Source organism: Lygodium microphyllum, chromosome 29 (assembly GCF_053477565.2).
Source record: "Lygodium microphyllum isolate KBCC chromosome 29, Lygodium_microphyllum_v1.1.10, whole genome shotgun sequence".
In the NCBI taxonomy this organism is placed as follows: Eukaryota; Viridiplantae; Streptophyta; class Polypodiopsida; order Schizaeales; family Lygodiaceae; genus Lygodium; species Lygodium microphyllum.
In genome coordinates, this window is record NC_141163.1 from 84,731,805 (window position 1) to 84,759,194 (window position 27,390).

Consider the following 27,390-nt stretch of genomic DNA (forward strand, 5'->3'; position numbering starts at 1 on the left):
CCCCCATATTGGGGATCTGTATAGCAAGTCTGTCTAGTCCGGGATTCCTAGAATTAAGCATATGTACATTTTTCCTCAAATGCTCCTAAGTACCATATAACCTCTATCCAACCTAGCAACTATTGCATTGCAATGAAAATATAGGTCTTGTAAATGCGACCCCTAGATATCCATAGGATCTAGCGTACTCAACCATCACACTCATCATCAAACCAACTGTTTTGTGGAGCAATACTTTGTGTGGGGTGGAGGAAGCCACAACATGAGGGAAGGTATATGCTGCTAATGCATGCAATACTTTACCAATCTTGTTGTGGTTTCATCCAATGAGCAACATGAGTCCATAGTAAACAATCCATTATATATTGCATTTTTATATACATGAGCCATCTCCTACAAAAATTGGTATCTAGGGTATCTAGAAACTCAAGTGGCGAGTGAGTTTTTTTTTTTTTTTGCAAATAAAACGTGGCTAATTATATTACTTCAGAAAAAAAACTGAATACAAAGAAGTGCTCATGCTCAACAGACCAAGCTGGAGCTGGTGAAAGTCACAGATACATTATATATACAAGCCTCTCAAGGCGGTTTGGGGGAGATAGGGGCAAGAAGCCATGGGGAAAAGGGGGGGGGCGGGGGGGGGGGGGTGTGTATCGCCATCCGGGGCTGCTTGCCTGCATCACGAAGAACAGGTCCTGGCAGCCCCAAGTGCACATGAAATGACCATGAAGCTCCTCACGAGCCCTGGACTCGCCCTGCACTTGATCCCATTGGCCTTGAAGGGAGTGGATGATGGAGATCCAGAGAGCTCCGCTAGGGTCGCCTGTACTGAAGGTCTCTCTACGCCGAAAGCCACCTGACACCGCACCTTCCAGATATGCCAACCAATAAGACTCCCTATGATTTCCCATACCTCAAAGTGGTCTGCTGTGGGCTCCAGTACCTAGTGGATGGGTAGAGCCTCTAAACCCACCACTGCGCACGACCCTGCCTCGATCATGAATATCGTGTCTTGCATCCTGGCCTCATACAGAAGGTGACGGCCTTGGCTGACTGCCTGCCAACAAAAAGCACCCCAAGAGATACATCCAAGGCTGGGTGTAATGCGGCGCAGGATGCGGCATACTCCTCTCCACACGAGCTGTGCCGCCTCACACGACCAAAGGCAGTGCTTTGGGTTTTCCATCCACTCCTATATGGAGTACTTACAAACTCCCTCTTGCATCTGGGCAAGCTAGCTTCCCACCGCCAAGCCTCCGTGTGCCACCAACCACCATAAAAAGTACGACACCCTCCTCGGCCTCCAGCTGTCCCATAGGCGACGCCAGAAGGTCCGTCCTAACGGCTCTGTGATGCTCTGCTCCACCCAATGCTTGCTACATGACGGTGCCAAATCCATGTCCTCCTGCATCAGTACGTGTCTGCCAATCCTGGTGGTGTACTCTAGGAACCTTAGTGGCTTCTTGGCGACCATAGTGGCCGGCCAAAGCCACTCTCCCGGAAACCTCAGTGGCTTCTTGATGACCGCAGTGGCCGGCCAAAGCCACTCTTCCGGATCCCACTCCAGCTCTTCAAGTGGCCTTCCTTCCCAGATCCAGAGGTGCCACTTCCTGAGCTCCCGCCAAAAGACCAAAGGGTCCAGCCGCCATATCTTCCCCTGAAGGCCAACCACCCGGATCCTCTTCCATGAAAGGACAGCTATCCCCTCGTCTTGCTGCCCTCTGTCAAGAGCCAGACGCCCCCCCTCCTGCAATGTGAAAAATGTCCCAGGTGGAGCGCCACCCACTTTTCCTGCCACTTGTAAGGGGATGCCTGCTGGTGAAAACTTGGCGGCCCATACCTCCCGAGGCTCTATCGGCTCTCAGATCGGGGGAGCAAGCCACTCCCGAGGTATTGCTACGTCTATCTCCCTTCTCTCAGCTCCACTCCTCGCTGGCAGCCTAATACTTGCTTCAGCGCCTCCTCGTTGGCCATCCTATACACCTCGCGCCATGTCTTGATTGTACGAGCCGGGCCTGCTTCCCAACCAGGCCACTGGATGTGGGGGCACTTGCCGATTTGTGCCCCTTCCCGGTCCTTGACCTGGGGGTTCCAAATCACCGGCTAACGGTCTATCTCCTCCTGGCAACCTAGGGGGTTTTGGATAAGGGCCTTACGGAGGCCCTGCCACACTCAGAGCAAGCTACGTAGGAAGGGTGATTTGGGGGGGGTGATCTGGGCTGTCGTGAAGATCCATCTCAGGGACGGCCTCCACTCACCGCCAAGTCTCGGTCTACAATCCTGAAGACCCTCCTACAATAGGACCTTCCAAGTTTGCCCTCCCTATGTGAGGCCGCGAACAACTAGCTTGCCTAGGAGGGCCATACTTTGATACTCTGGGTCTATGATCCCAAGCCCTCCCTCTGACCGATGTCGTATAATGGTTGCCCACACCACCTTGGCCCTGGAATCCTTGGAGCCATCTGACCTAGACCAAAGGAAATTCCGCACTAGGCGGCGAAGCTGTATTACGCAGGAGGAGGAGAAGCACCAACACGAGGCGATGTACCAGGCCGTCGCTAAGAGGACCTGGTTTAACAACCAGGGCTCAGCCGGCTAGTGAGAGGCGAGCCGTGCTCCAGAAGGTCAGCTTCCTCCGAATAGAATCGAGGACTGGAAGAAACTGCTAGGCGAGAGTGATGTTGAGTCCCACTTGGAACCCTAGTGTACCGGACGGTCTGTCCTTTGCTTACCCATCTAATCCCAGGTGGACGCCCCACTCCGTGCTAGAGTCCGGGTCTGTGAGGAAACCAACCGACTTTCGCCAATTGATTTTTGCTTGCGCTGCAGTGCAGAACACCTCAAGAGTCAACCTCACTCTCTCTAGCATCAATTCGTCGTCCTCTATGTAGAGCGCTGTGTCATCTGCATACTCTGAGTCTAACAGCTTGGTCTCCTCTCTTACTGGAAGTCGGAGGCCACGTAAACCACTCACACATGACCTGAGAAAGTGAGACATCGCCTCTGCAAAGAGAAGGAACACGTACGGGGCCAGGGGGCATCCTTGTTGAATCGATCTGTCCAGCCGAAACTCCTCCCCTCGCCGAGACATCGCCTCTGCAAAGAGAAGGAACAGGTACGGGGCCAGGGGGCATCCTTGTCGAACCGATCTCTCCAGCCGAAACTCCTCCCCTCGCCTCCCTCCTATGAGAATCCTGCTGGTGGCCGATCTGTAAAGTGCGGAGACCCCAGAAATCCAAGCTTGGGGGAAACCCAACCTTACCATGGTGCTCTCTAGAAAATCCCAGTCCACCCTGTCATAGGCTTTCTCAAAATCCAAGAGTAGTACAACCAGTCTCTGCCCACTGTACTGGGCCCACTCTGTCACCTCAAAGAAGGTGAATACATTGTCCAGGATGCTCCTATCCTAGACAAATCCTGTTTGTGTGTCATGGATGATGTTCGGAAGCAAGGGGCGTAGTCACCTACCAATCATCTTTGCCAGTGCCTTATAGGCCACTGACAGTAAGGTGATCGGTCTCCACTGGGAAAGCTCCAACCGGTCTCCCCCTTTGGGGAGAAGACTGATCAGGCTTGCTGATAGACTCCCTGGCATCTGTCTTGAAGTGAAAATCTCCTGAAAGGCCAACAGTAGGGGGTCCTTCACCACTTCCTAGAAGGTAGCGAAGAAAGTCTTAGAGAGGCCATCCTCTCTCGGGCATTTCTGCCCATCCTGTGTATGGAAAGCCTCCTCTAATTCCTTCTCTGTGAAGGGGCTAGGAGGGAGCATCCCATCTCCTCTATGATGAGGGACGGAATATAATCCCAGACCTGTTGTCTACATCGCTGTCCTCTAGCTGAGGCTGTCTCCTGCTGGAAGAGGCGACTATAGTAATCGGTAGTAATCTCCATCACCTCATTTGGCCTAGAATGGGTCCTCCCATACTGATCTCGGAGGCTGCGTATCTGATCTCCAGAGGTGTGAGGCTGGTGCACATGAAAAAACTCCCTGCACATCGTGTCCCCCTTCTGCGCCCAGAAAGCTGTTGAGGTGTAGAAAGAGAACTCAGAGCGCCTATCCTCTAGGCCAGCAATGGCTGCTTGTCCACGCACCTTCTCTGCGTGGAGAGTGGGATCTCCTGGTGCCACCTGTAATAATCTCTGCGTGGTTGTAAGGTCTCGCCAGAGTGCTCTCTCCTCTCAGCTTTGCTGCCTGGCTTGTATGGTTGCCTCTTGGCAAATCCTGCTTGACTCAGCTAGGGTCTCTGCAACCTCCTCTGTGATCTGGCCCCTCCTGCCCCACTCTCTGGTCCAAATCTTCTCTACCTGTCTCGTCACCTCCTCCCTCCTGTAGATTGAGTCAGGGATCCGACAAGATTGTGAGTCTAGGACAAGTGCTGGGGAATCTAGAGTCAGGAGAACCAGGCAGACAACGTGGTGCCCACCAATAGCCCAATTTGGCCTCCTCGAGAGCCACCCCTCTCTTCCACATAAAACCTATCCAATTGCTCCAGTAGGACTCCACCTAGCCGCTTGTACCCCCAAGAGAAGTCTAGCGACTTCCACGATCTTCACCTAGAACCTGCTACGTGCCCTAACCTCGGTAGGGGCATAGATATTAAGGACTCTAAGGCACGAGTCCCCAATATCCAATCTAATCCATAGCACCCTCCCTGCCACTACCGTCTCGCGGTCTTGAACACAAGCGGTAAGACTCGGACCAATAGAGGTACATACGCCTCCACTCATACCATGGGCACCTATGGCATGGTCCCAGTACGTGCAAGCTGCCTGGGAGTACCTTCCCTACCCGCTAGGCTTGGGTGGGGGTGAGCTTGTGCTCCTGTAGAAGTAGGATGTCGATCCGTCTGGCAAGGGCAGGTTGCAACTCTTGCCGAACAATCAATTTCTTGGAATCACGTGCCCCATTGTAGTGGAGGCTATCCACATTCCAGGATGCAAGGTGCAAGCTCATGGGGAAACCTGTGGCTGCCTGTTGACGAGGAGGAGGAGATATGAGGCATGCAGGTACGCTTTGCCGCCGGTCTGGATGGCGAGCTCCATTCCCCCATGGTGGCCCTCGGCCGGACCAATGGGATGATAGAAGTTCCAGGTGGTACTATCAATGCATCTATCAACCATGCTGAGAGTCGAGCCTCTGTGGAACGGAAGAAACGGGCCGCCTGCGCCAAGGGCCACTCAATCACATCCCTCGGAGCTCTTAACTGTGGAGGGGCTCAAAAAATAATGCTCAGGTGAGGGACCTCAGCACCAGCCCACCAGTTAATGTCCATCATATAACCAGGCCACTGCTATGCAAACAGAGCTAGTCCTTTTCTCCTTTTCCCATCCACTGGGAGGTGTGGTCCGCCACCTGACTTTTCAACACTTCCTCTATCTGTAGCGTCGTCCACTCCCCTGAGTGAGAGGACTGAAGAAAGAAGGCATAGTTTGGTCCATCCAGTGGTGCTAGTAGATGGACCTTGCTCCTTCTTGACTTACGAACCACGAAGATCCCCACCTCTAGAGATAGTGGAAACTCTCCGCGCTCCGCAACTCTCAAGTAGGACCATGGGCCACTACGGAAAAACTCCTATGGCAACAGGTGCGCATGTCTCGAGAAGGTGTGATGGGCAGTAGGGGTGGATGAGCTGGTGGCTGTATGGGAGGGGGAGGACTGCCGGTGCGAAGAGGATGCAGACGTGTGTGGTTCATCACCTCCTGTGGGAGGAGAGGGGGTGGGACTGAGGGGGATCGCCTGAAACAGGTGCGGATCAGGGGAGGTGCTTGGTACGGGAGGTGGTGGAGGAAGGATGATCGAGGGATGGTGAGGTGGACAGAAGTACATGGCGGGTGTGGGGGGGCCTAGTGGTCCTGGGAGTGGGGGGCTGTGGGCTAGGGTCAGTGGGAAGGGGGGAGGGCCTGGGATGTGGGGGGAGGTGGGCGTGGGGGTTGTGGGGACTCAGGAGAGGTAGTTTGTGGCGCGGGTGGTGGATGTGGGGGGTTGCGGTCCTGCTGGGTGGGGGGGGAAGCAAGAGGGGGCTGTGGAGTGCTCTGCTGAGGGGATATCGCACACCCACCTGCTCCCCGCTGGCCGAGGTTGGGTCTGAGATGCAGGCTGCGCCCCCCCTTGCCGTCTCCCTCTTTGTCATCTCTGGACCCATGTGAAGCCATCAGCGTCCACTTGTGGGCCTGTCGGCGGAGCCACCTTGGCTCCGAAACGCATGCAACTTGCTCCCTGATGCCCAAAGTCGTGACAGCACAGACATTGCCCTGGCTGCCCCGTCACAATGACCTGCTGCCTGAAGGACTGCCCGCTTGCCTCAATCTCTAGGAACTGTGGGATATTCTTGACCTCTTTCAATGCCACCCGTACCTTTGGGACTCTTGTAGCTGTCACTGCATTTCGCGAAGGTCGCGGGAAGGATAGTGTTGAAAAGCCTTCCAAAGTCTTCCACCAATTGGCAATACTCAATCGCCAAGCTGGGGAAAAGAAGAGTGATTGGGTGCTGAAGAAACCTGTTGTGGAGTGCAAATGCCTCCACAGTGAAGCCCCCGTACCAAGGGACCATGTGTATGACCCCCTTCGTGGACGCATATGGTGAGCTGGCGAGTAACTCGTGAGCTGCGTCTGCCGAGCTGAGCCAGACCATGAAGATCCCTTGGCCCAATAGGACCGCCTCCTTGATCTGCGCTATCCCGATGCGTAGCGTGGAGTGTCCAGTCCTAAAGCTGGGCCCTGGCTGGGGAATGTCCTACTACCTGACCATAAATTGCTGTTTGCATTAGCTCCAGCTCCTTAGCTCAGATAGCTAAGAGCTGTTCCTTAAAGAGGACTATGCGCAAGGTGTTTGACTGGGGGGCACTCGCTGAGTGCGCCAGCGTCTAACCAGGGGTTTCCATTGCGCGTCCCTATTGAGAGGACTAACAATCATGTCGTGGTGCTACCTGAAAGGGGGGGGGGGGTTTGCTGCAGATGGTGGGAGCAACTGGAGGGTGGGGGAATCGATGGCGAGGGAGGGGGATCCTGCTATGTTTGTTACGGATAGGTCTGAGGTTGTGGACGGGACAAGTGCACCGGGGGGGGGGGGGACAACGGGCAGGATGAAGGCCAAGGTGGGGTGACGGGTAGGGCGGGGGTGCGGCGACAGGCAGGGCAGGGCGACGGCCAGGGTGGGGCGATGTGAAGGGCAGGGGCGACGGGCAGAGCGGAAGACTGGCGGGGGCGACGGGTAGGCAAGGCGAGGGCTCAGGCAGGGAAGGAGGGGGCGCCAGCGCAGGCGACGATCGTGAGGGAGGCGGGGGTAGCAGGCGACGCGACGGCTCGAGCTCACACTGCAGTTGATTGGCGAGCGAGTTCTAGGTGCAAACCCCTATCATTATAAACCTCACATATACATGATCCGCTGCTAAACCAATAGGTTTGCCTAAAAGGGTAAAGGCAATGATATTTGGCAGCAAAGAGGGTAACCCCATCAAATAGTCTACTATACTTGGTCCCCCCTTCAGGTTCCAACATGTGAGGCCTCCTGAACCTGGCCATCATGACATGCCATTAAAGATGGCCATCCTGTGGGCACTCTCCAATGCAACGAAATGCCTACCATACTCTGTTCTCTCCCCAATGTCACATGATGATCTTTGCATGCTTGTATCCTCTAGGGAAATCTCTTGATACATGGCATCATGTGTCATATTATATATATCACTGTCTGGGCAGTCAGTACCTGTGCTTGCATTAAAATCTCTGACTAAAAATCTCTAACTAGCAATATGTCTCCCATACTGGCAAACTGTAAAATATCCTCATATAGTGGCATGTAAGGAGACTTCTTTGCTGCATCTCTTGATGATGCATGCTTAGAATCAGCTGGTGGAAAGTAGCAAACTGCAATGTATAACTCTCTGAGTCCACCTCTCCATACTTTGATCCATAGGTATCGTGCCTTAGTATCTCTCTGTACAACATATACTCAATCACAAAGCTCCTCCCTGCATAGTACAGCTACTCCTCCAGATCCTCTGGTTCCCCCAGCCACACCCCCCTTGTCCCCTTTTCCCCCAACTATATGTGACAAGGGACGAAAAACTGACTCCCATCTATATCCTTGTACCTCTAGTAAATGCATACCACTGCACTGGTCTTCTACATGGGAATTAGATCTCATTAAGCATGCTCGACTTCTTCCTAGGGAGGACTCAGTTCAGCATATGGCAATTTCTTATGTTTCTTTGCTGTGACTTTTGTACTCCTGTGATTTGTTTTTATTCGATATAATATAACTACTCATACCGGCCGCGGAGAGAGAGAGAGAGAGAGAGAGAGAGAGAGAGAGAGAGAGAGAGAGAGAGAGAGAGAGAGAGAGAGAGAGAGAGAGAGAGAGAGAGAGAGAGAGAGAGAGAGAGAGAGAGAGAGTGCTAACCTCCAACCAAAACTTCCAATTTTCTTCTGTATCCCTCCCACTAAGTCTGCAGATATAAGAGGATGGCCCACCATCTACTCTTTCTGGAGCTGTAAAATTTGAACTTTTTAGACAGCACCCAAAAGGAAAAGGAAACTAAAAAAAGAGAGATTATGAAACAGAAGAAAACTTGCAAAAAAACTTCAAAAGGGCTTCAAAAAAACAGTTTCGTTGCCAGCTTTATGGATGAATGCACACTTGGTAATTTCTGGTCCGAAAAAGACCAGCTAATGAGAGGGCCAGTTACATTCAGAACAGCTGCCCAAACTTCCTGGAGAGAACTGCACAAATACAGCAACAAAAGGAAGGATTAAAAATGATATTATTTAAATTCAACAACTATTAAAATGAGTAAGGAGCTCTAACCCTAGATCAAGTTCAAGATAGACACGCTTGATGTTTGCATTACTGCCAGGTTCAATCTGCTGAAGAACCAACTGTGGGAGTCGTGGATGATGTATGAGCACATCATTACTTCTTGCAGAAAACCTGAATGACTCTGAAAAAAGGTGGGATATTGGATATAGGGCCTGCTCACAGAATCATAGAAAGACATTAAGTTCACGTTATAGAACCAAAATTTCATTAGCTGAGAGCAAGTAATTTAGCTGGTTTGGAAAGGAAAAGAGATATTTTTGAACTATTTCTTGGCTCAAACAAAACTATTGCAGAAATGAAATAAGCCTATGGACTGTACTCAGAGTTTCCTTGAGGTTGGTCAGGCTTATCATAGCTGTTGTTTTACAATGCCAAGCACCCCGTTGTAGTTATGTTCAAAACATAAGAGGTCCAAATTTGCTTGTGCATCCCAGGAACATGGTGCTCCTCCCTGATGCCATGCTGCTATGAGCCAAAAGTGTGCTGTCCTTCCCTGTTGAATTCCAAATTGCGCTCCTCTCTCTTAACCCCTGTTCCCTACTCCCTTTTGTTTTCAAAATATGAAGCTGCAGGATCAACTAGTACACACAGCAAAAGTGTTGTATCTCCCCATCCTTATGGTGCTGCCAGCCATGAGCATACTGCCCTTCCCTCTTCCTCCTTGTGCCCCTCCTCTTACTCATGCCTTGTAAGCCCCTTCACTCTATGGCAGCCCTTTTACCTTCTTCACCTTCAATCCCTCTTCTGCCCCCACAGAGCATTTCCACAATATGCCAACCATTTGCATTTGCTGATCTCCTTAATGGTCAGCACAGGAAAGACATGCTGCCAGAAAATTGGATACATCTTAACAAATAATACCAAATAACCTCCCTTGGTGCAGCAGCTGCTTCCTCACTGACCACCCGCTTTCTACCCTCCTTTCATACCTTGCTTTCTCTGGCCACCGTTAAAAGCACAGCAGCCAGCCTACCACCTTCCTCCTGTCTCTGTCTTTTTCCTTTTTTATCCTCATCCTCCTCTCTTGAAGCCACAGCTTTTTGTTGTGCTGTTGTCTCCTTTCATAGAAACCTCGTTTACTCCTCTTGGCAGGTCATTTCATTGGTGTGAGGCCTCAACTTGCATGCAATGGAATCTAATGGTACAATGCCCGTTCAACAATTGCTCTCAAAGTGATCTACCTTGCACATCCTTTTCATAGAGGAGTAGCTTCTAGTATTCTACACTTCCTCAATCATTGGGTTGTCAACACTCTATGGCTCAGCTAGATCATGAGTGATCATTGGTGAGAGGCAGGCTGAATTGTTCTAGCTACAGATGTCAAAAACAACTATCCACTAACCTCATACTTAATTTTTCTTTTTGCAAACTGTTGTCCTATTTCCTGACTTATGAAGCTTGAGGCTCATGGAGAGGAGTGCTAAGAAGCTTCTGAAATTTTGATTGTACTGATGACAGCCTTATATGTGGAGGATGACCTTGTGATGTTGGAGATGCTTCGGCTTGGTCTTGAGGTGGTTTGCATGTTGTAGATGGCGAGAATATGAAGTAGCACAAAATGATTTGTTTTCCCATACACCCTAACTCCAACCTTGCCTTGGGGAAAAGAAGAAAGGGGGGGGGTGGTTTGGTGGTGTTTGGGCCACTTGTGCTTCAAATACCAACATCTTGTGCTAGCTCACATGCTTCTCTCCTAGCTCTCTCTTTTTTTGAGACAAGGTAGCGGTGATCCAAACACTATCTACCATCATGTATCAACAAATCATAGCCGCCACTCAATCTTCCTTGGTTTCCTCCTGCTCGTACAAGATGGAGAAGTTGACGGGCACCAACTATTAGAGTTGGAGCTTCAAGATGTGGATTTACCTCATGCAGATAAATTTATGGCCCATTGTCGGTGGTGCAAAGAAAAATCCACCACATAAGACTGACCAAACCTTCCCCGCGTGGAAGCAAAAGGATGCAGTTGCCTCAATGGAGATCATTTTGCATTGCAATGATCAACATATGCAAATGGTACATAACTTCAATAACACCAATCTCATTTGGAAAAATTTAAAGATGTCTATGAGAGGAAGAATGGCATCCATCAAGTTACTACTTTAAGGAAGATTGCATCTTTCACTAAGTAAGAAGGGCAATCAACAACACACTCATAAGTGGCAAGATCTACTTAATGAGGCTTTGCTCACAACATTGGGGATCTCCAAGAAGCTCCAAACTACCTTCTTCTCTCCTCCTTACTACCCTCTTGGCATGTTTCATAAGCACATACTCTAGCTTTTCTCACCCTGTTTGCAAACTAGTGGCCAAAATACAAACACAAGTTATTGATGGGGTTTACATCCTTACTTGGGTAAAGAACTCTCCTATGGGATAAAAACTTGATGCATTGAGAGGATGCTTCTCATAAAATTTTTATGAACTATATTCCATTCTTACCATAGAGGTACTTAAAAACATTGAGCCAAAGCCCACGCAACCAAGATGGGGTTACCTATTCTAGTTTGAGCAAAATGTACTCCTTGATTGTTTGCTAGTCCTTTGGTTCATGCATTTCAAGTGAAATTGGGGCTCAATGTTCTATCACTTGGGTAATTGGTATTGTTATGGGCCATACGTACCTTAGAGATAAATCATTGGGGTAAAATGAGTGTATTGCATAGTTATTGGACTAGCGCCCTAAACTTCGGCAATGTTAGTTCATATGTAGCATATGGTTATATGTATTGATTGAACTATGTTTTGTTGCATTGGGGAAGTTTAGTTCATGATTGTTTCACTTTTTAAGCATGTTGATTAGACTATTCTGTCCTTCATCGGGAAATATTGGTTTCATGATTGTCCAATTGGTGTTGGATTCAACTAATGTATTGTTTTGTATAGGCAAAGGCTATCTAATAAAATTTCAATGGGTCATGTGGTGGTGTATTGTCTTCATAGTTGATCAAACAATTTTATTGACCAGGTAGACACATTCTCTATATAATTTAGGACAAGTGTATATAGTGACTAGTCTTGTATCATAGTAAAATTTCCTATGTACATATAGACACATACCCACACACGTGAGCATGCATAAATATTTATAGATTCATGTGTGTGTGTGTGTGAACGTGAGCATGCTCATGCTAATACCTATAAACATTATGCATGTGCGTGTCTACTATCAATTCATTTATTTGATCATATGTTATGTTACTTGTTCTTGTGCATGTAATTGTACATGGATACATGTGTGCACATATTCACATGAATATATTCATGTTTGCATAATGTATGTCTGTGGTTATAACTATGTAATTGTATTATTTTTTGTTTTTCTTTAAATTATGCATAAATGGTGATTAAAATATGAAAAAATATATAGTTTGTCGAAAAAGCTAAAAGGCCCGACAGGCCTATCATTGGCTGGCGCACCAAGAAAATGGAAAAGCCCGGCAAGCTTTTTCCATGTTACCATGTCATCCTTGACTTGCTTGTTAGTGAACCAATGACAAAGTGATTATGCAAATAGAGAAATTACCCTGACAAATTCCAAAAGAAATTTGAGAAATTACGTAAACATTCAGTCCTTGGTGGCAGCACCAACAACCGAAATAACATCCTACCTATGACCATTGCAAGGGCTTTAGTGGTAAAGCCCAAGCCCACATCACCATAGTTGAGGCTTATTAAGGGGCCCCAACATCACTTTAGATGTTTGCTACTTGCCTTAGTAAGTCAAACCATCACAAAGACACACGGTTCTTGGATATAGGTGCTACCCATCACAAAACTCACCATCATGAGTGGCTCACAAACTTCATCACTTATAATGGACCCTTGCAAGGTACCTTGGGAAACAATAGCATCCAACAAGCTCAAGGCTATGACAACTTTTACAAGGGGGACTGCCCTTTTATAAGGGCTAAGGTGAGGGAGAAGTGTGAGAGTAGATGAGGTTTGAAAGAAGAAACAACTTAAAATTTTGAAGTTACAGCAACGATATTTTCTTTAAAAAAGTCATTTTTTGCAAAAAAAAAAGCGCCAACAACTACTTTAAAATGGTCACTTTTTTTGAATGCACATAACCTCCACATTACTATATGTTATGAACATACGGTACCCCCCCTAGGGAATAGAATGTGACCTAGATACACATGCTCCTTGGTTAAAATACCAATAGTGACTTATGAAAAAAGGAAAACCTTTGTGCAACGATTCCTCTCTAGATACCTTTGGTCCCCCTAACAACAACAAAGTATTTACCATGAGAGTCTTACATGTTACAGGAGCTCAAAAAAGTTTAAGGGGAGTTAGCAATAATGAACCAAGAAATGATCAAGGAGGAACACATCAAAGAATTGCAAACACAATTACAAAGTATGAAACAAAAGAAAGCAAAGGAATAATCCATAATAGAGTCATCACAGCTAGTATTAACTAACCAAGTATTAAGAGTGAACTAATCTGATTCAATACGCTTTTGTAAAGAGGTTATGTCAGTAATCAAGGAGAATGGGAGGATTGAAAGTAATAAAAGAGTGATCAAGATTGGTGGTCTCCCACTAGATGGGACAAGGAGAAACTTGCTCTAGAGTTTGAACGAGATTTTATCCTAGATATAAATGTTTTACGAGCACACTTAAGTAGGGTCGTCCCTTTCGTAGATTTGGGAGAGTCATCAGTATTGTCCCAAAAGGCACACAAACAAAGGTCGTGTACATGGATAAGATAGAGAAGATAGCCATGATGAAGCAGGCTTAAGTCCCTACAAGGAACAAAAGTGTGGATAATGGATAAGTTGATTGCACTTTAACTAACAAATTGACCAACTAAATTAGCCAAAGTAAAAAATGCACGAAGAAATGGTCAGTGAGCAATGGATCAAGGAGCAAAAGCTGTCATCAAGGATTTCCACATCCCATTTCCCCGCAAATAAATGGATCTTTCAATGAAATTTAGCTATCCTCTATATTTGTATTAGGATTAGGAATTCAATGTTGTAATTAAAGCTCTTATGAGCCATAAGAGCTAAGAGTTTTTTCCATTCTAATTATCTTTCTTTTTTCTTTTTATGTGCTTTCATGGCGTTGATAACCGAAGTGGAATGTAATGAATTATTTGATTCGTCCTATAGGTTAATTTTGGCCTCCACAAGACATACTGGAGCATGTGAGGGAATATGTCTATTTGGAAGTCACCTTCTCTGGCCCACGTTTTTCGTTGAGAGGGGCATCAAAGGCACGTTTGGACATGGATACACAGCACTAGGGGCACTCGAGAGTCAATGTGCTCACATACAGTTCTAGGAGCCCCGCACCAAACTCTGGTTGTTTGACATCCTAGTCACACCTACATTACTATATGAAGTAGAGGTATGGGGTTGCAACTTGTATCACAAGTGTCTTAGCCCACTCACTGATCAAATTGGAGTAGAGATTGATTATTATGATAGTTGGGATAGCATGGAAAGGCCATTGATCATGATGATAGCACGCATGATTAGGAGTAAGCCCTCCACCCCACATCCCATTGTTAGAGTAGAGCTAGGGGCAACACCTATAGTTACAGAGGCACTCTTCACGGTAGTGACCTTTTGGCACAAACTATGGGAACTTCCACGCCATAGATACTCTAGATTGGCACTAACCTCATCTAGACAACTAGTAGCATGAGACAAGAAGAATTGTTGGTTTTCACAAATGGCTATTTGGATGAGCCTACATGGTTTGGATATTGACCGTCTTCCACCTTTGGATTATAGCCTTGACTGCCCTACACTTTCTCTCAGCCGATCAGAGTTGAACCAGGTGATCAGAGCTGATATCTTGAGGACTGAGGAAACAAGGACACAGATCCATCCACCACTCCCTCTAGGCTCGAGGATGGAGTTCTACAAGAGTCATTTCTTGTGTCTCTCTGATGATGGTTCACTATTTGGCTAACATATATGGACACCCACCTTTCCCATAGCGTACGGGTTGCTATCGGACATATTCGCACCTCCTCACATAGGCTTCAGATGGAGACAGACAGATGGACAAATACCCTAGCAGAGGATAGGACTTGCCAGCTTTGTGGTCGAGAGCCTGAGACGGAGGAGCACTACATATGCAGATGCACAGTATACTATGACATACGAGGATGGTACCACTGCCTTTTCCATGATGGATTTGGACCCCTTCGTCGCGTCATGGAGTATGAGGACCAGAGATGCCTAGGTCTTTTTCTCTTGGAGTTCGAGAGGTGCCAAACTGCACTACTGCGAGACAGAAGGCCAACTCACCCAGAGGGACACGCACAGACAGCAATATGCAAATGTAAAGCACGATTGATACATACTTTCTTATCATTTGCTCAAAGTCTTAGATCACCTGGTCAATGATATTTGATTTAAACTCACCAAAGACTCATATGTGTTGTATGGACAAGAGTCACTTTTGTCTTGCCAACTTGCATTGAGTGCAAGGACACAAGACATGGTGATTAAGATATGCCTCGCAATCTTAGATATCATGACCATCATCATTCTCGATTTGGTTGGTGTTATAACAAACAATATATTTTTGTTTCCCTTATTGATGATCTTCCTCCATTTTAATCTCTACTTATCTTTCTTGATTTTCATTCTTATATTTTCCAACATTCCTTTTTTCTCTCCCCGCCGCTCTTTCTATCCCCTTTCCCTTTCTTTGTTTGCCTCCTTTCATCTCATTGCTTCTCTCTTCCATCCATCTCTCTTGTTTTTTCATCTCATTGCTTCTCTCTTCCATCATGCTCAGATGAGTACATGGATGAGTCTACATGGGCTGCAGATTGACAGACTATCCCCCTTTGACTATAGCTTGGATTGCCCTACACTTGACCCAAGCCGATCAGAGCTAAACCATGTGATCAGAGCAGACATACTGAAGTTAGATACGGAGAAGACCTGGATCCGACCCCCCTCCCCCATGGCACGAGGATGGCACACTACCAGACCCACTTCCTTTAAGTATCTAAGGATGGTTTCATCACCCGACCCAATTACATGGACACACAGCTGCCTCATGGACTACGCACGGTTATTGGTCAGATCCGCACCTCATCCCACCACCTAAGGATTGAGACAGGCAGATGGGAGGGTATACAGATAGAAGAACGCATATGCCCACTATGCGACAGAGAGCCAGAGACAGAGGAACACTACATATGCCGATGCACTGTATATTACGACATACGAGGTAGATACCACTATCTGTTTCGAGAGGGTTTTGGACCCCTGAAATGGATCATGCAGTTTGAGGATCAAAGATGCTTGGGATTCTTCCTCTTGGAGCTCCAGAGGCGCAGAGCAACAATTCTACGAAGTAGGAGGCCCCCACAGCTTGGCTCACATAGACAGAGAGCAGTCACTGACTTTTTCATTGATACACGACAGAGTATGGCAGATACCACTACGACTGCCACACAGCCTACAAGAGTACATCATCATTGGACCTCATCTTCTCTAGGTGTCCCTTTGGATAGAGTAGTGGCACTTAGCCGGTCAAGGCACCCACGTCCACCCGGACGAAGGCCTAGACATCCACACCACAGACAAATTAAAGCCATCATTGAGCGCCACAGGAGATAGATGCCGAGACGTCTTAGCCATGCAGAGATACACCTCCTTAGAGAACAGACATATCATTGATGGAGAGTTTTCCTTTCTCTACTCTCACTTTCAGATCACTGACATGTTTCCCTTTTATAGGACAATATTTCATTTTTTTAAAAGCTTATAGGCATGTTTTTCATCTTTTTCTCGTTCTAAATGAGAAACACACCATCATTGTATGTATTGCTTTGGTCTCATAGGCCACATTGGGCTTTTAGAGACGTTAATATACTCTCTCTCTCTCTCTCTCTCTCTCTCTACCATCTCTCTACTTCTCTCCATTCCTAAATTTCTCTCTTCACTCTTTATTTCTCTCCCCACATCTCTTTCTCTCTCCCTTTCCATTTCTTTGTTTGCCTCCCCCTTCTCTCTCTCATGTCGTTTCTCTCTCTCTACCCATACATAGCTGATTTCTATTGGCTGCCTTTAGACTAGGAGGCACCAACACATGAGCAAATGCAGCCATAGCATCCTTAAGGAGGACCCAATAAACAGCTAGGCAATGATCCACTTCCACCCATACTAGACACATCTACTTGAGCAAAGCTTTGGAAATCGGCTAGCAAACACCGCGAAACAATATGCACCAACTGTTTCTAAAAAAAAAGGGGTTGTTGATGAAGAAGAAAATCTTGGATCAAGGGAGAACGAAGTACATAGAAGCCATGCTAACTAGCGAATCTGGCTAGTGAAGAAGAGGATGACACCTCACTCATGAAAGGCCGAAAAGGAGCGGAGAACCTCATGAGTATTCACCTGCATATGCAAGATCTCTTCATCTGCACTGATAGGTATAGCTTGATAGTTATGCTCAACATACTCCTCCAAAAGAGAGTTGACCAACTCTAGTAGTTGGTCCTAATTGGGCTCTTGGGAATTTTGCAAGGTAGAAGCCACCTAGGCATACGAGCATGGCAGAGAATCACCCAAATTAGGGGCCTTAGATGCTGCAAGAAATTCTTCATACTTGCTACATTTGACATATGGCTGAACCTCACGGGGAGACAAAGAAATCTGATCAGTATTGCATATCAATTATGTATACATGATGAAGCCTCCCTCTAGACGAGAAGCAACTATTGAGAAAGTCAAGGAGCTATTAAATTCATTAGGTGTATATGGAGGCAAGGTAAAGATTAAAAAGGACCAAGGCCTAACTTATGATATAGCACATAAAATATCAATGAGTGGAATGAAGGTGAAGAGATTCCTAAGCAATATAACTAGCAAGCCATCAAAGTTAAAGTGGAAGTTGTGAAAAGATTTATGCAAATGCAGTATAGATTTGGAAAAAGACCCTAGTCTTAAGAATGCCTGGGCATTCTTTTGATAAGCTAGTATGTATAATACTAAAACCATCAATAGATTGTTCCATTCAAGTTGAATTTTATACAATGGTCAATGATTTTACAAAGCTAGTTATCAATGCATGGAGAGAAATCAACATCACCCACTACATGGTACACCTTCAACTCTACTATTAGCATGTTCTTTAATATTTGGATAGTTGATGCTTCAAATATAATGTCAATGCTCCATACCTTTGGAGCACACATTACATGCTCATGGATCATATTTTATGGAAAAATATGGGTCATTGGAAATGTGGAGCAGTGGACCCAGGCAGCAGTCCAAGTCACAGGCAGTGTGCAGGCAGATGGGTGCAGGGCGGTGCTGAACAAGGAGGCAGTCAGGTTGCCATTGCTGCCCCTCTCTCTCTCTCTCCGAAACCCATCCTCCCCCCAACATGTCCCACCTATGTGTTTCCCCTCCACCTTGTCTCCCTCTCCCCACTCCTATATATAATTATACATATGTATATTGTATATGTGTATGTCATGTGCATATGCATCTTTTCTTTATGAAAGCATTCTATGAGGAAACTCTTATCTGGACAATTGGACTCCCTAATTTGTGCAACTTTGCTAAACTAAATAAATGGCTTTTGTTGTTTAATATTGGCCATTAAGTTGTTCAATTGATAAGATATTATGGGCATCTGGATACCATATGCTGGATGCAATATGTAAATTCATTTTGCAAATAATCACCAAAGCATTAGCTATTTGTGTTTATGAAATCATAGGGTAAAGTACCATCCAAGTGCCTGTTGGAGATCTGGGAAAATTGTCTGAACTTGAGGTTGACTTTGATTTCAAAAATCCTGAGACAGCTGGTACATGCTTAAACACGAATGGAAGTGAATTGGCGTCAAAAACAGCAATATCAAAATGTGACTCTGTAATATGGTTGCCTGATTCAAATTTAGGATCAAACAATTTACATCAGTTTCCAAATCCCTGTGCATTGACAAAAACCTGATAAAAGCAAATTACCACAAGTATACCTTCTGTTTCTAGAGTATGTTGCAATAAAATTCGTTTTGGGGCAGTTTCGTTGTAAGGAAAATATTGTGCTGATAAAGTAGCAGAGGCAATGCTTAAATATAGCAAAAGACGAATAACATTAGGTGAGGCCAACCAACGTCCAGCAACAGAGATTATTGGCCCCACACAAAGCACCACTGCATAGCCAGTTATGGCTGCCATAATAGCATCAGGGACAAAGAAACCTGCAGTTCAAAAAATCTGTAAATCCCTTTCCTCCTTTCCACATCTCCCAACCTCCCACTCTCTCTTTTATTTTCCCTCAGTAGAAGATGTAGATCAGTTTTAAAACACTGCACATTGTACCAAATGATCAGCAAATCACCCTGCCTCTCTTCCTATCCTGGTGCAAACATTCTAGGAGCTCTTGGCTCGATTGAGACAGCGTTCAAGATGCCCCTCTGACCCAAAAGGCTCCTTAACAGTGTGGCTACAAAGGGCCGTACTAGATCAATCAAATTATCACACAATATATTGTACCACATAATCAGCAAAGTACCACATAATCAAATTGTCCTCCTAGCGATGGCCTGATACATCGCCTCGTGTTGGTGCTTCTCCTCATCATCGTGTTGGTGCCATCGCTAGGAGTATCAGAGTATGGCCCTCTTAGGCAAGCTAGTTGTCCGCGGCCTTACACCAAGCAGTTAGACCTGGAAGGTCTTATTACAAGAGGGCCTTTAGTACTATAGACCGATGCTAGGCAGTGAGTGGAGGCCGTCCCTGAGATGGATCTTCACGTCAGCCCAGATCACCTTTCCTACGTAGCTTACTCCGCGTGTGGCAAGGCCTCCATAAGGTCCTAATCCAGAGCCCCCCAGGCTGCCAGGAGGAGATAGACCGTCAGCCAGTGATCTGGAACCCCCAGGTCAAAGATCGGGAAGGGGCACAGATCGGCAAGCGCCTCCACACTAGTGGGCTGGTTGGGAGACCGGCCGAGGCTCCTACCATTAGAACATGGAGGGAGGTGTACAGTATGGAGGACGAGGAGGTGGTGCAGCGAGTATCAGGCTGCCAGAGAGGAGTGGAGTTGAGGAGAAGGGAGATAGACGCAGCAATAGCTTTGGAGTAGCTTGCTTCCCTGATACGAGAGCCGATAGAGCCTGGGGAGGTATGGGCAGTTAGGTTTTCACCAACAAGCATCCCCCTACAGGTGGCAAGTAGAGTGGGCGGCGCCCCACAGAGGACTTTCTTCGCCGTTCAGGAGGGGGAGCGCCTAGCCCTTGACAGAGGGTAGTAGGATGAGGGGATAGTTGCCCTTTCGTGGAGGAGGATTCGGGTGGTGGGCCTTCCAAGGAAGACATGGAAATTGGACCCCTATGTTTTTTGGAAAGAGCTCAGGGAATGGCACCTTTGGATCTAGGAGGACAGACCACTTGATGAGCTGGAGTGGGATCAAAGAGAGTGGCTTTGACCGGCCACTGCGGTCGCCAAGAAGCAACCTAGGTTCCTAGAGTACATTGCTAGGATTGGCAGACACGTACTGATGCAGGAGGATATGGATTGGGCGCCGTCATGTAGCAAGCACTGGGTGGAGAACAGCATCACGGAGCCTTTCTAACGGACTTTCTAACGTTGTCTATGGGATAGGTGGAGACCGAGGAGGGTGTTGTATTTCTTATGGCTGGTGGCACATGGAGGCTTGGTGGTGGGAAGTTGGATTGCCCAGATGCAGGAGGGAGGTTGTAAGCGTTGCACATAGCAATGTCTGGAAACCCCAAAGCATTGCCTTTGGTCTTGTGAGGAGACGTAGCTCGTGTGGAGAGGAGCATGCCGCATCCTTCGTTGTATAGCATGCTGCATCCTTCGTTCGCATAGCACCCAGCCTTGGATGTATCTCATGGGGAGCTTTCTGTTAGCAGACACTCAACCAAGGCCGTTACCTTTTGTATGAGGCTGGGATGCAGGACACAATATTCATTATCAACGCAGGGTTGTGCGCAGTGGTCGGTTTGGAGGCTCTACCCATCTGCCAGGTACTGGAGCCCACAGTGGAGCCCACAACAGACCGCTTGGAGATATGGGAACTCATAGGGAGTCTTACTAGTTGGCATATCTGGAAGGTGCGATGTCAGCATGCCTTTGGTAGAGAGAGACTTCTAGTATAGGCAACCTTAGCAGAGCTCTGGACCTCCATCATCCACTCCCTATGTGGTCGATGGAATCAAGTGCAGGGCTACTCCACGGCTCGTCAGGAGCTCCGTTGTCATTTCATGCGCACTTAGGGCGGCAAGGACTTGTTTTTTGTGATGCATGCAGGCAGCTCCATTTGGCGATACATGATCTCACAGATTGGTCCGGCACTGTTGTTCACTAAGCCACCAGCTAATCTCACTAACTATGACTAATAGATTGCAGAATTGAGCAGATCTTCCTTAAAGACTCCAATTTCTGCATAAACTCCTCGAAAAGCACTTGCATACAGATTGAGACCAAAGCCAAGAGGAAATCCTAAGCCCTCAGCAGAGGGAAAGTGCTGCACACAGCTAGTCCTCACTGAACAGATAATCTTCCAGCTATTGCCAGTGCCAGACACTTCAACCCAGCCCTGCACAATGCTGTCCAGCCCCAATCTATGCATACACGAAAGAGAATATGGACTGCCTTTCACAACAAACTGCAAAGGCGTAGAGAATGCTGGGGATGTATACACGACAGCCACGAGGAATGTGCAGACTACCATGATCGCCAAAAGAAACTGCCTCCCTCTTCCTCCAAGTACCATGACTGCTCATGCAAAAGCCATCATTGATATCAAAGCTGCCATGATCAGTCCCAAAACTGCAAGCTCAGCTTAACTTATGTTCTCCCATGATCCTTTGTGAGAACAAATTCCCAAGCCCCCCTTAAACCATATTATTAGCCTTCTCAAATGCAAGACTTTTCTCCCTCTCTAGAACGAGGAGACTATGAAAATGGAAAAGGATCCAACCAAGATTTGTTTGTTGTTAGAAGCATAACAAGCAGGAGCCAGTGAATCGGTAACGGTAAGGGGGGATATCTCTTCCCCCTACCGTTACCGATTCAATCCATTGACAGTTCTATATAGCTACGGATCTAGGATGAATAAGAAATGTGTTATTTTTTTTCATACTGAACTTTCATTTGAGAATTCTTTTGCCATTCAGTCCAATGAAGTTCCATCAAACCAGAATGGATTAGGAAATATTGGTAACTCTTGAGCAACATATTATAAATATTCATCTTTTTTCTTGACGTTTTTGCCTAGATATCATATTTTAATCCATAATTTATGAAATCAAGTGTCTTGGTCCAAACTTTGGCATCTTGCCTAAATTTAGTAATTTAAATCGGACTTTTGGACTACGGTACAAAAAGCCCCAACTATTTACATGTGCACTTTGCACTAGCATATTAAGGAATTATCCATTCTTTGGCTCTCAACTATTTAACCCCTACATTGATGGACCAGTCCATGTATTGCACAACTTATGCAATATCTTGCCCATTCAAAGAGCTACGAGTTAATCTTATGTTAATCCCGAACTTGAAAAAACACATCCTAGTGACATATCTCCCTCTTGAAAATATGCAAGCATCCTTGATTGCATGTAAGTGCAACCAAAAGGCATCCAAAGTTGGAATACATTAGCAGTAATATACAAGAAAATTGCCATATATAATATTGCACATGATACTCAGGGTCTGGATAAGCATCCATAATTACTGTCAAATTGGAGTGTCTAGACCAGTCATCGTAGAAGTCCCAAAGGAGATTACTGCATAGTTCCAATTTGACATGTGCATGAGTAGATGGCTTCTAGCCCATATGAGTTTAACAGTTGGTACTTGGCACTTGGCTTGGATATGGCATGGACCCAATGGCATGTGCATGACATGGTGAGCTAGAGGAGACAAAGAGGCTTTGCCTTTGGGACTACCCTAGAGCTTAGGAGGTTTGGAGGAGAGCTCTCAGGATAGCATTCCATGGCATAACAAGATCCATGGTGGTGACATGGGGGATTGTAGCTTCGATGATAGAGAGACAACATGGAACTATGAGGGTAGATGGTTTGGAACTATGAGGATTGTAGCTTCCAATTTGACATGGAACGATGTATCTCCTTTGGGACTTCTATGATGACTGGTCTAGACACTCCAATTTGACAGTAATTATGGATGCTTATCCAGACCCTGAGTATCATGTGCAATATTATATATGGCAATTTTCTTGTATATTACTGCATGCTCAATACATTGGTAATAGTAGTGGGAATGCACGTATGGACAAGTTAATGATAGCAATAGTACACACTGTTTCGGGTGCCATTTGGTTTAATGTATTCCAACTATGCAGTAATCTCCTTTGGGACTTCTATGATGACTGGTCTAGACACTCCAATTTGACAGTAATTATGGATGCTTATCCAGACCCTGAGTATCATGTGCAATATTATATATGGCAATTTTCTTGTATATTACTGCATGCTCAATACATTGGTAATTGTAGTGGGAATGCATGTATGGACAAGTTAATGATAGCAATAGTACACACTGTTTCGGGTACACATCGTTCCATGTCAAATTGGAAGCTACAATCCTCATGATTCCAAACCATCTACCCTCATAATTCCATGTTGTCTCTCTATCATCGAAGCTACAATCCCCCATGTCACCACCATGGATCTTGTTATGTCATGGAATGCTATCCTGAGAGCTCTCCTCCAAACCTCCTAAGCTCTAGGGTAGTCCCAAAGGCAAATCCTCTGTCTCCTCTAGCTCACCATGTCATGCACATGCCATTGGGTCCATGCCATATCCAAGCCAAGTGCCAAGTACCAACTGTTAAACTCATATGGGCTAGAAGCCATAGAAAGAGAGATATACCTAGGCCTGAAGCTGTCATCTAGCCACCTCCAAAAGTCATGTAGGAACTCATCTAAGATTCCCTCTCTATGCCTATAGGGGGTGGTTGCTGGCTGAGTTCCAATCCTGCTCATATGTATCCTTCACCCTAATCTAGTATGTCAACAAAAGGGACCTCCATACCCACTCTCCCAAATCCCACAGAAGTCTCTGTAGAGGCCTCCTCTCATATGCCTAGAATCTCCATCCATGTACAAGACGAGTGACAGGGTTTGGATCTATGTGCCACTTTCTCTCAAAGTGTGCCACTACTCTAATCCTCTGCTTGGAGCAACCATTGAGTGCCATAAGGTCAAGATCCCCTCAATGGAGATGATCATCCTCCTCAACTGTGAAAGTTAATGTCATGTCTACTTTTTAGACGCAATAATTGCTAGAAGGATATTCCCTCTAGAGAAGAGACTAATTGAAGTCTAAGAGGTAGTTGTATCTATCTGCCAATCTAGTGGGACTCCCTCCATCATGGCCTCAATCATAGCCTTGACTCCCCTAAGATCATGTAATCTCCGCCTTTGAGTCTCCTATGGAAACTCTTGAAATGCAAACCAATCCCCCACTAACGTAAAGACCTGTATAGAGAATCTGCCCCATGAAAAGTGTGTCCATTGTTGAATAATGCGGCCTCACTTTGATCTTAAATTCACATTAAAGAGTGTTGGGTTTGACTCACGCCTACACTCACAGACGAGTGTTGGTGATCCTCGGTAGGACACTAGGGCACTTTTTACTATCCTTACGAGAGGTTTCCTCCCCCAGATTTATTCTCTTTTATTTTATGTGCCTGTGTTACACAGTTTGGGAACTTATCGTGTTTTACACCTTTCAGGTGTGAACACACTTTAGCAACCCTAAGGTTTTAAGGGTTATACTTTGTACTTGCGTTGGGTGTCGTGCCTTCACTCACACACACACACTCTTCACTGTCAATTGTACTCTCAACTGAGCTTCAATCTCTGTGCATTCTCTCCCCTCTCACATTTGGTATCAAAGCTGGCCCTCTGCTCAACTCAGCTCGTGGCCACTGCCAACTGAGCCGTCACCTCTCAACTGTCCTTAGCTCCACAGCTACAAGCGGCATTTAGCCCCACCAGCAGCTCCAATTCGTCAACCACCTCATCCGCCAGTCTAGGAAGCTCCTCAGTCTACCTGCACCCACCCCGTTGCCTAGACTACCTATGCAACCAGAGCCAGCCCGCTCCCAAGCAGAGTTGCCACCAACAAATGCCCCGTTTGTTCTTGCCTATAACAGCAGCACTACAGACCCACGCCCCTCTGGTCTGCTCCCTACACCTGCCACCTCAAATGCCGCCCAACTGGTCCTATGCGCCGCTTGGCCACCTGTCCACCTGTTCCTGCCTGCGCCCCTTCTGTTCCCTAACCAGCAGCTGCTTGCCACTCTAGCTGCCACCTGCACCAGCCAGCCATTGAAACGCCACCTGCACTGCCAAGTCTGCCACCACAACTCAGTTCAATAAGGTAAAAGAAAATTTTTAATCAAATTTTTCTTCAAATTTAATCTTCTAAAAGAGGCTTGTGTCCGGGCAGCATATCTCTGTCTTGCAAGTGTCTCTCTTCTTTCATCAAACACCACATCCCTACTAACAAATACCTTCTTGGAGAGACAAGATCATATAATCTATATCCTTTGCTCTCACTGTAGTACCCCCCAAAAATGCTTTTAACAGCCTTGTTATCCAATTTCTTTCTTAGTGCACTGGGAATGTGTGCATACACAAGACACCCAAAAGTACGAAAATGTCCAACAGAAGGTTTCCAATAGTTCCAAGCCTCAAAAGGCGTGACATTTTTTCATGCCCTTGGTAGGGCACCTGTTCAAAGCATGGCAAGCACATATAACTGCTTCCATCCAAAAACAATGTGGCAAGCTCTTTTACTTTAAGCATACATCTGGCCATTTCCATGAGTGACCAATTCTTCCTCTTTGCAAACCGATTCTGCTATGGAATATAAGCAGTAGTGTACTGACGGACAATTTTTTTGCTTCAAAAAACAATTCAGCATAGAAGACATGTATTTCCCCCCTCGATCCGAATGGAGAGTCTTAGTCCTACAGCCAGATTGATTTTCAGCAAGTGCTACAAAAGCCAAAAATGCATCATACACCTCTGACTTTTTCACCAAAGTGTAGACCCACCAAAAACGAGTAAAATCATCAATGAAAGTAACAAAATAGTAACAACCACCCAATGACTTTGCCTACATAAGGCCACATAACATCTGAATGCACAATTTGTAATCTAGCAGTTGCTCTAAAAGCAACATCACGAGGAAATAAAAAACGATGCATTTTTCCAAAACTACATCCCTCCCGTATATGCTCAGTAGGTCTCTCCAAGAGAAGTAACCCATCAAGCATCTGTGTACACTACATAAGCATTAACCCAATATCTCTAATACGGTGTTCACACGTGAAAGATGTAAAACACGATAACTGCCCAAACTGTGTAACACAGGCACATAAAATAAAAGAGAATAAATATGGGGGAAAAAACCTGTCAAAGGAGAGTTAAAAGTGCCCTAGTGTCCTACTGAGGATCACCAACACTCCTCTCTGAGTGCAGGTGTAAGTCAAACCCAACAAAACCCCTAGAATGAAGAGTGATCAATATACAAGGATCATCCACCAAAGGAGATTAAATTTAAAGCATGGCAGAATGCTTCAAATTTGTCACCAGGAAGAGCTTTGGTGAAGATATCAACCATATTATTGGTGGTAGAACAATAGATAAGGCTCATATCTCCTGCATGTAGCCTCTCTCTTACAAAGTGATAGTAGATCTCTATGTGTTTCGTACGTGCATGAAACACTAGGTTCCGTGTCACTACAATGGCACTCTCACTGTCAATAAACAAAGGAGTAGGCTCCATGACAAATACATCTAAATCAACCAACAAAAATCTCAGCCATTCACATTCAACTAAGGTAGTGAAAGCTACCCCGTATTCAACTTCACATGACGATGTGGCAACAGTGGATTGTTTCTTGCTAAGCCAAGGGATGCAAGATGAGCCAAGAAAGAAACAATTACCACTCATAGAGTGACGAGAATCAAAATCACCTGCCCAGTCTGAATCACTGTAAGCATGTAGTTGCAATGGTCCCCCCTTGGCATAAAGAAATCCAAGAGTCCTAGTACATTGCAAGAAACGAAAAACTTGCTTGATAGCTTGCCAATGTGACATGTGTGACTGATACATATATCTGCTCAAGACTGAAACTGCAAGCTGAATGTTTGGCCTTGTGTTGCATAAGTAAATGAGACATCCAATTGCTAGAGCATACGTATAGATATCAGACAAATCACTACCATCATGCAAGGACAACTTGAGTCCAATCTCCATTGGTGTATAAACTAACTTGCAATCCTATAAGCCAAACCTCTCAAGAAGGCTACCAATGTATCTAGACTGTGATAATCCAATGTCTCTAGCATCATGAATAAATTGAATGCCCAAATAATAGTGCAAAGGCCCTAAGTCTGGCATCCCAAAAGTTTGCTGCAAACTTTGTTTGAGTGCTGAAATTTAATCAGCACGTCTCCCTATGAGCAGAAGATTATCAACATGAAAACATATGAATAGCAAGTATCCCTTCTCTTTACATAGGTAAAGTGTAGACTATAATGAGCTGTTAATGAACTCCTGGCTGAGT

At 46.0% G+C, this 27,390-nt stretch overlaps 1 protein-coding gene across 1 annotated transcript in view; it reads right to left on the minus strand.

Moving 5' to 3' along the window:
• Positions 1 to 27,390, minus strand: part of LOC148010863 (Zn-dependent exopeptidases superfamily protein) — a 198,549-nt gene that overhangs the window by 9,568 nt on the left and 161,591 nt on the right. The window contains exons 16-20 of the mRNA XM_087671354.1: positions 18,791 to 19,015; positions 18,540 to 18,697; positions 8,808 to 8,971; positions 8,640 to 8,722; positions 8,403 to 8,491 (exon numbers count right to left, since the gene is read on the minus strand). Of these exons, the coding sequence (XP_087527480.1) occupies positions 8,403 to 8,491; positions 8,640 to 8,722; positions 8,808 to 8,971; positions 18,540 to 18,697; positions 18,791 to 19,015 (719 nt within the window). The remainder of the gene's footprint in view (positions 1 to 8,402; positions 8,492 to 8,639; positions 8,723 to 8,807; positions 8,972 to 18,539; positions 18,698 to 18,790; positions 19,016 to 27,390) is intronic.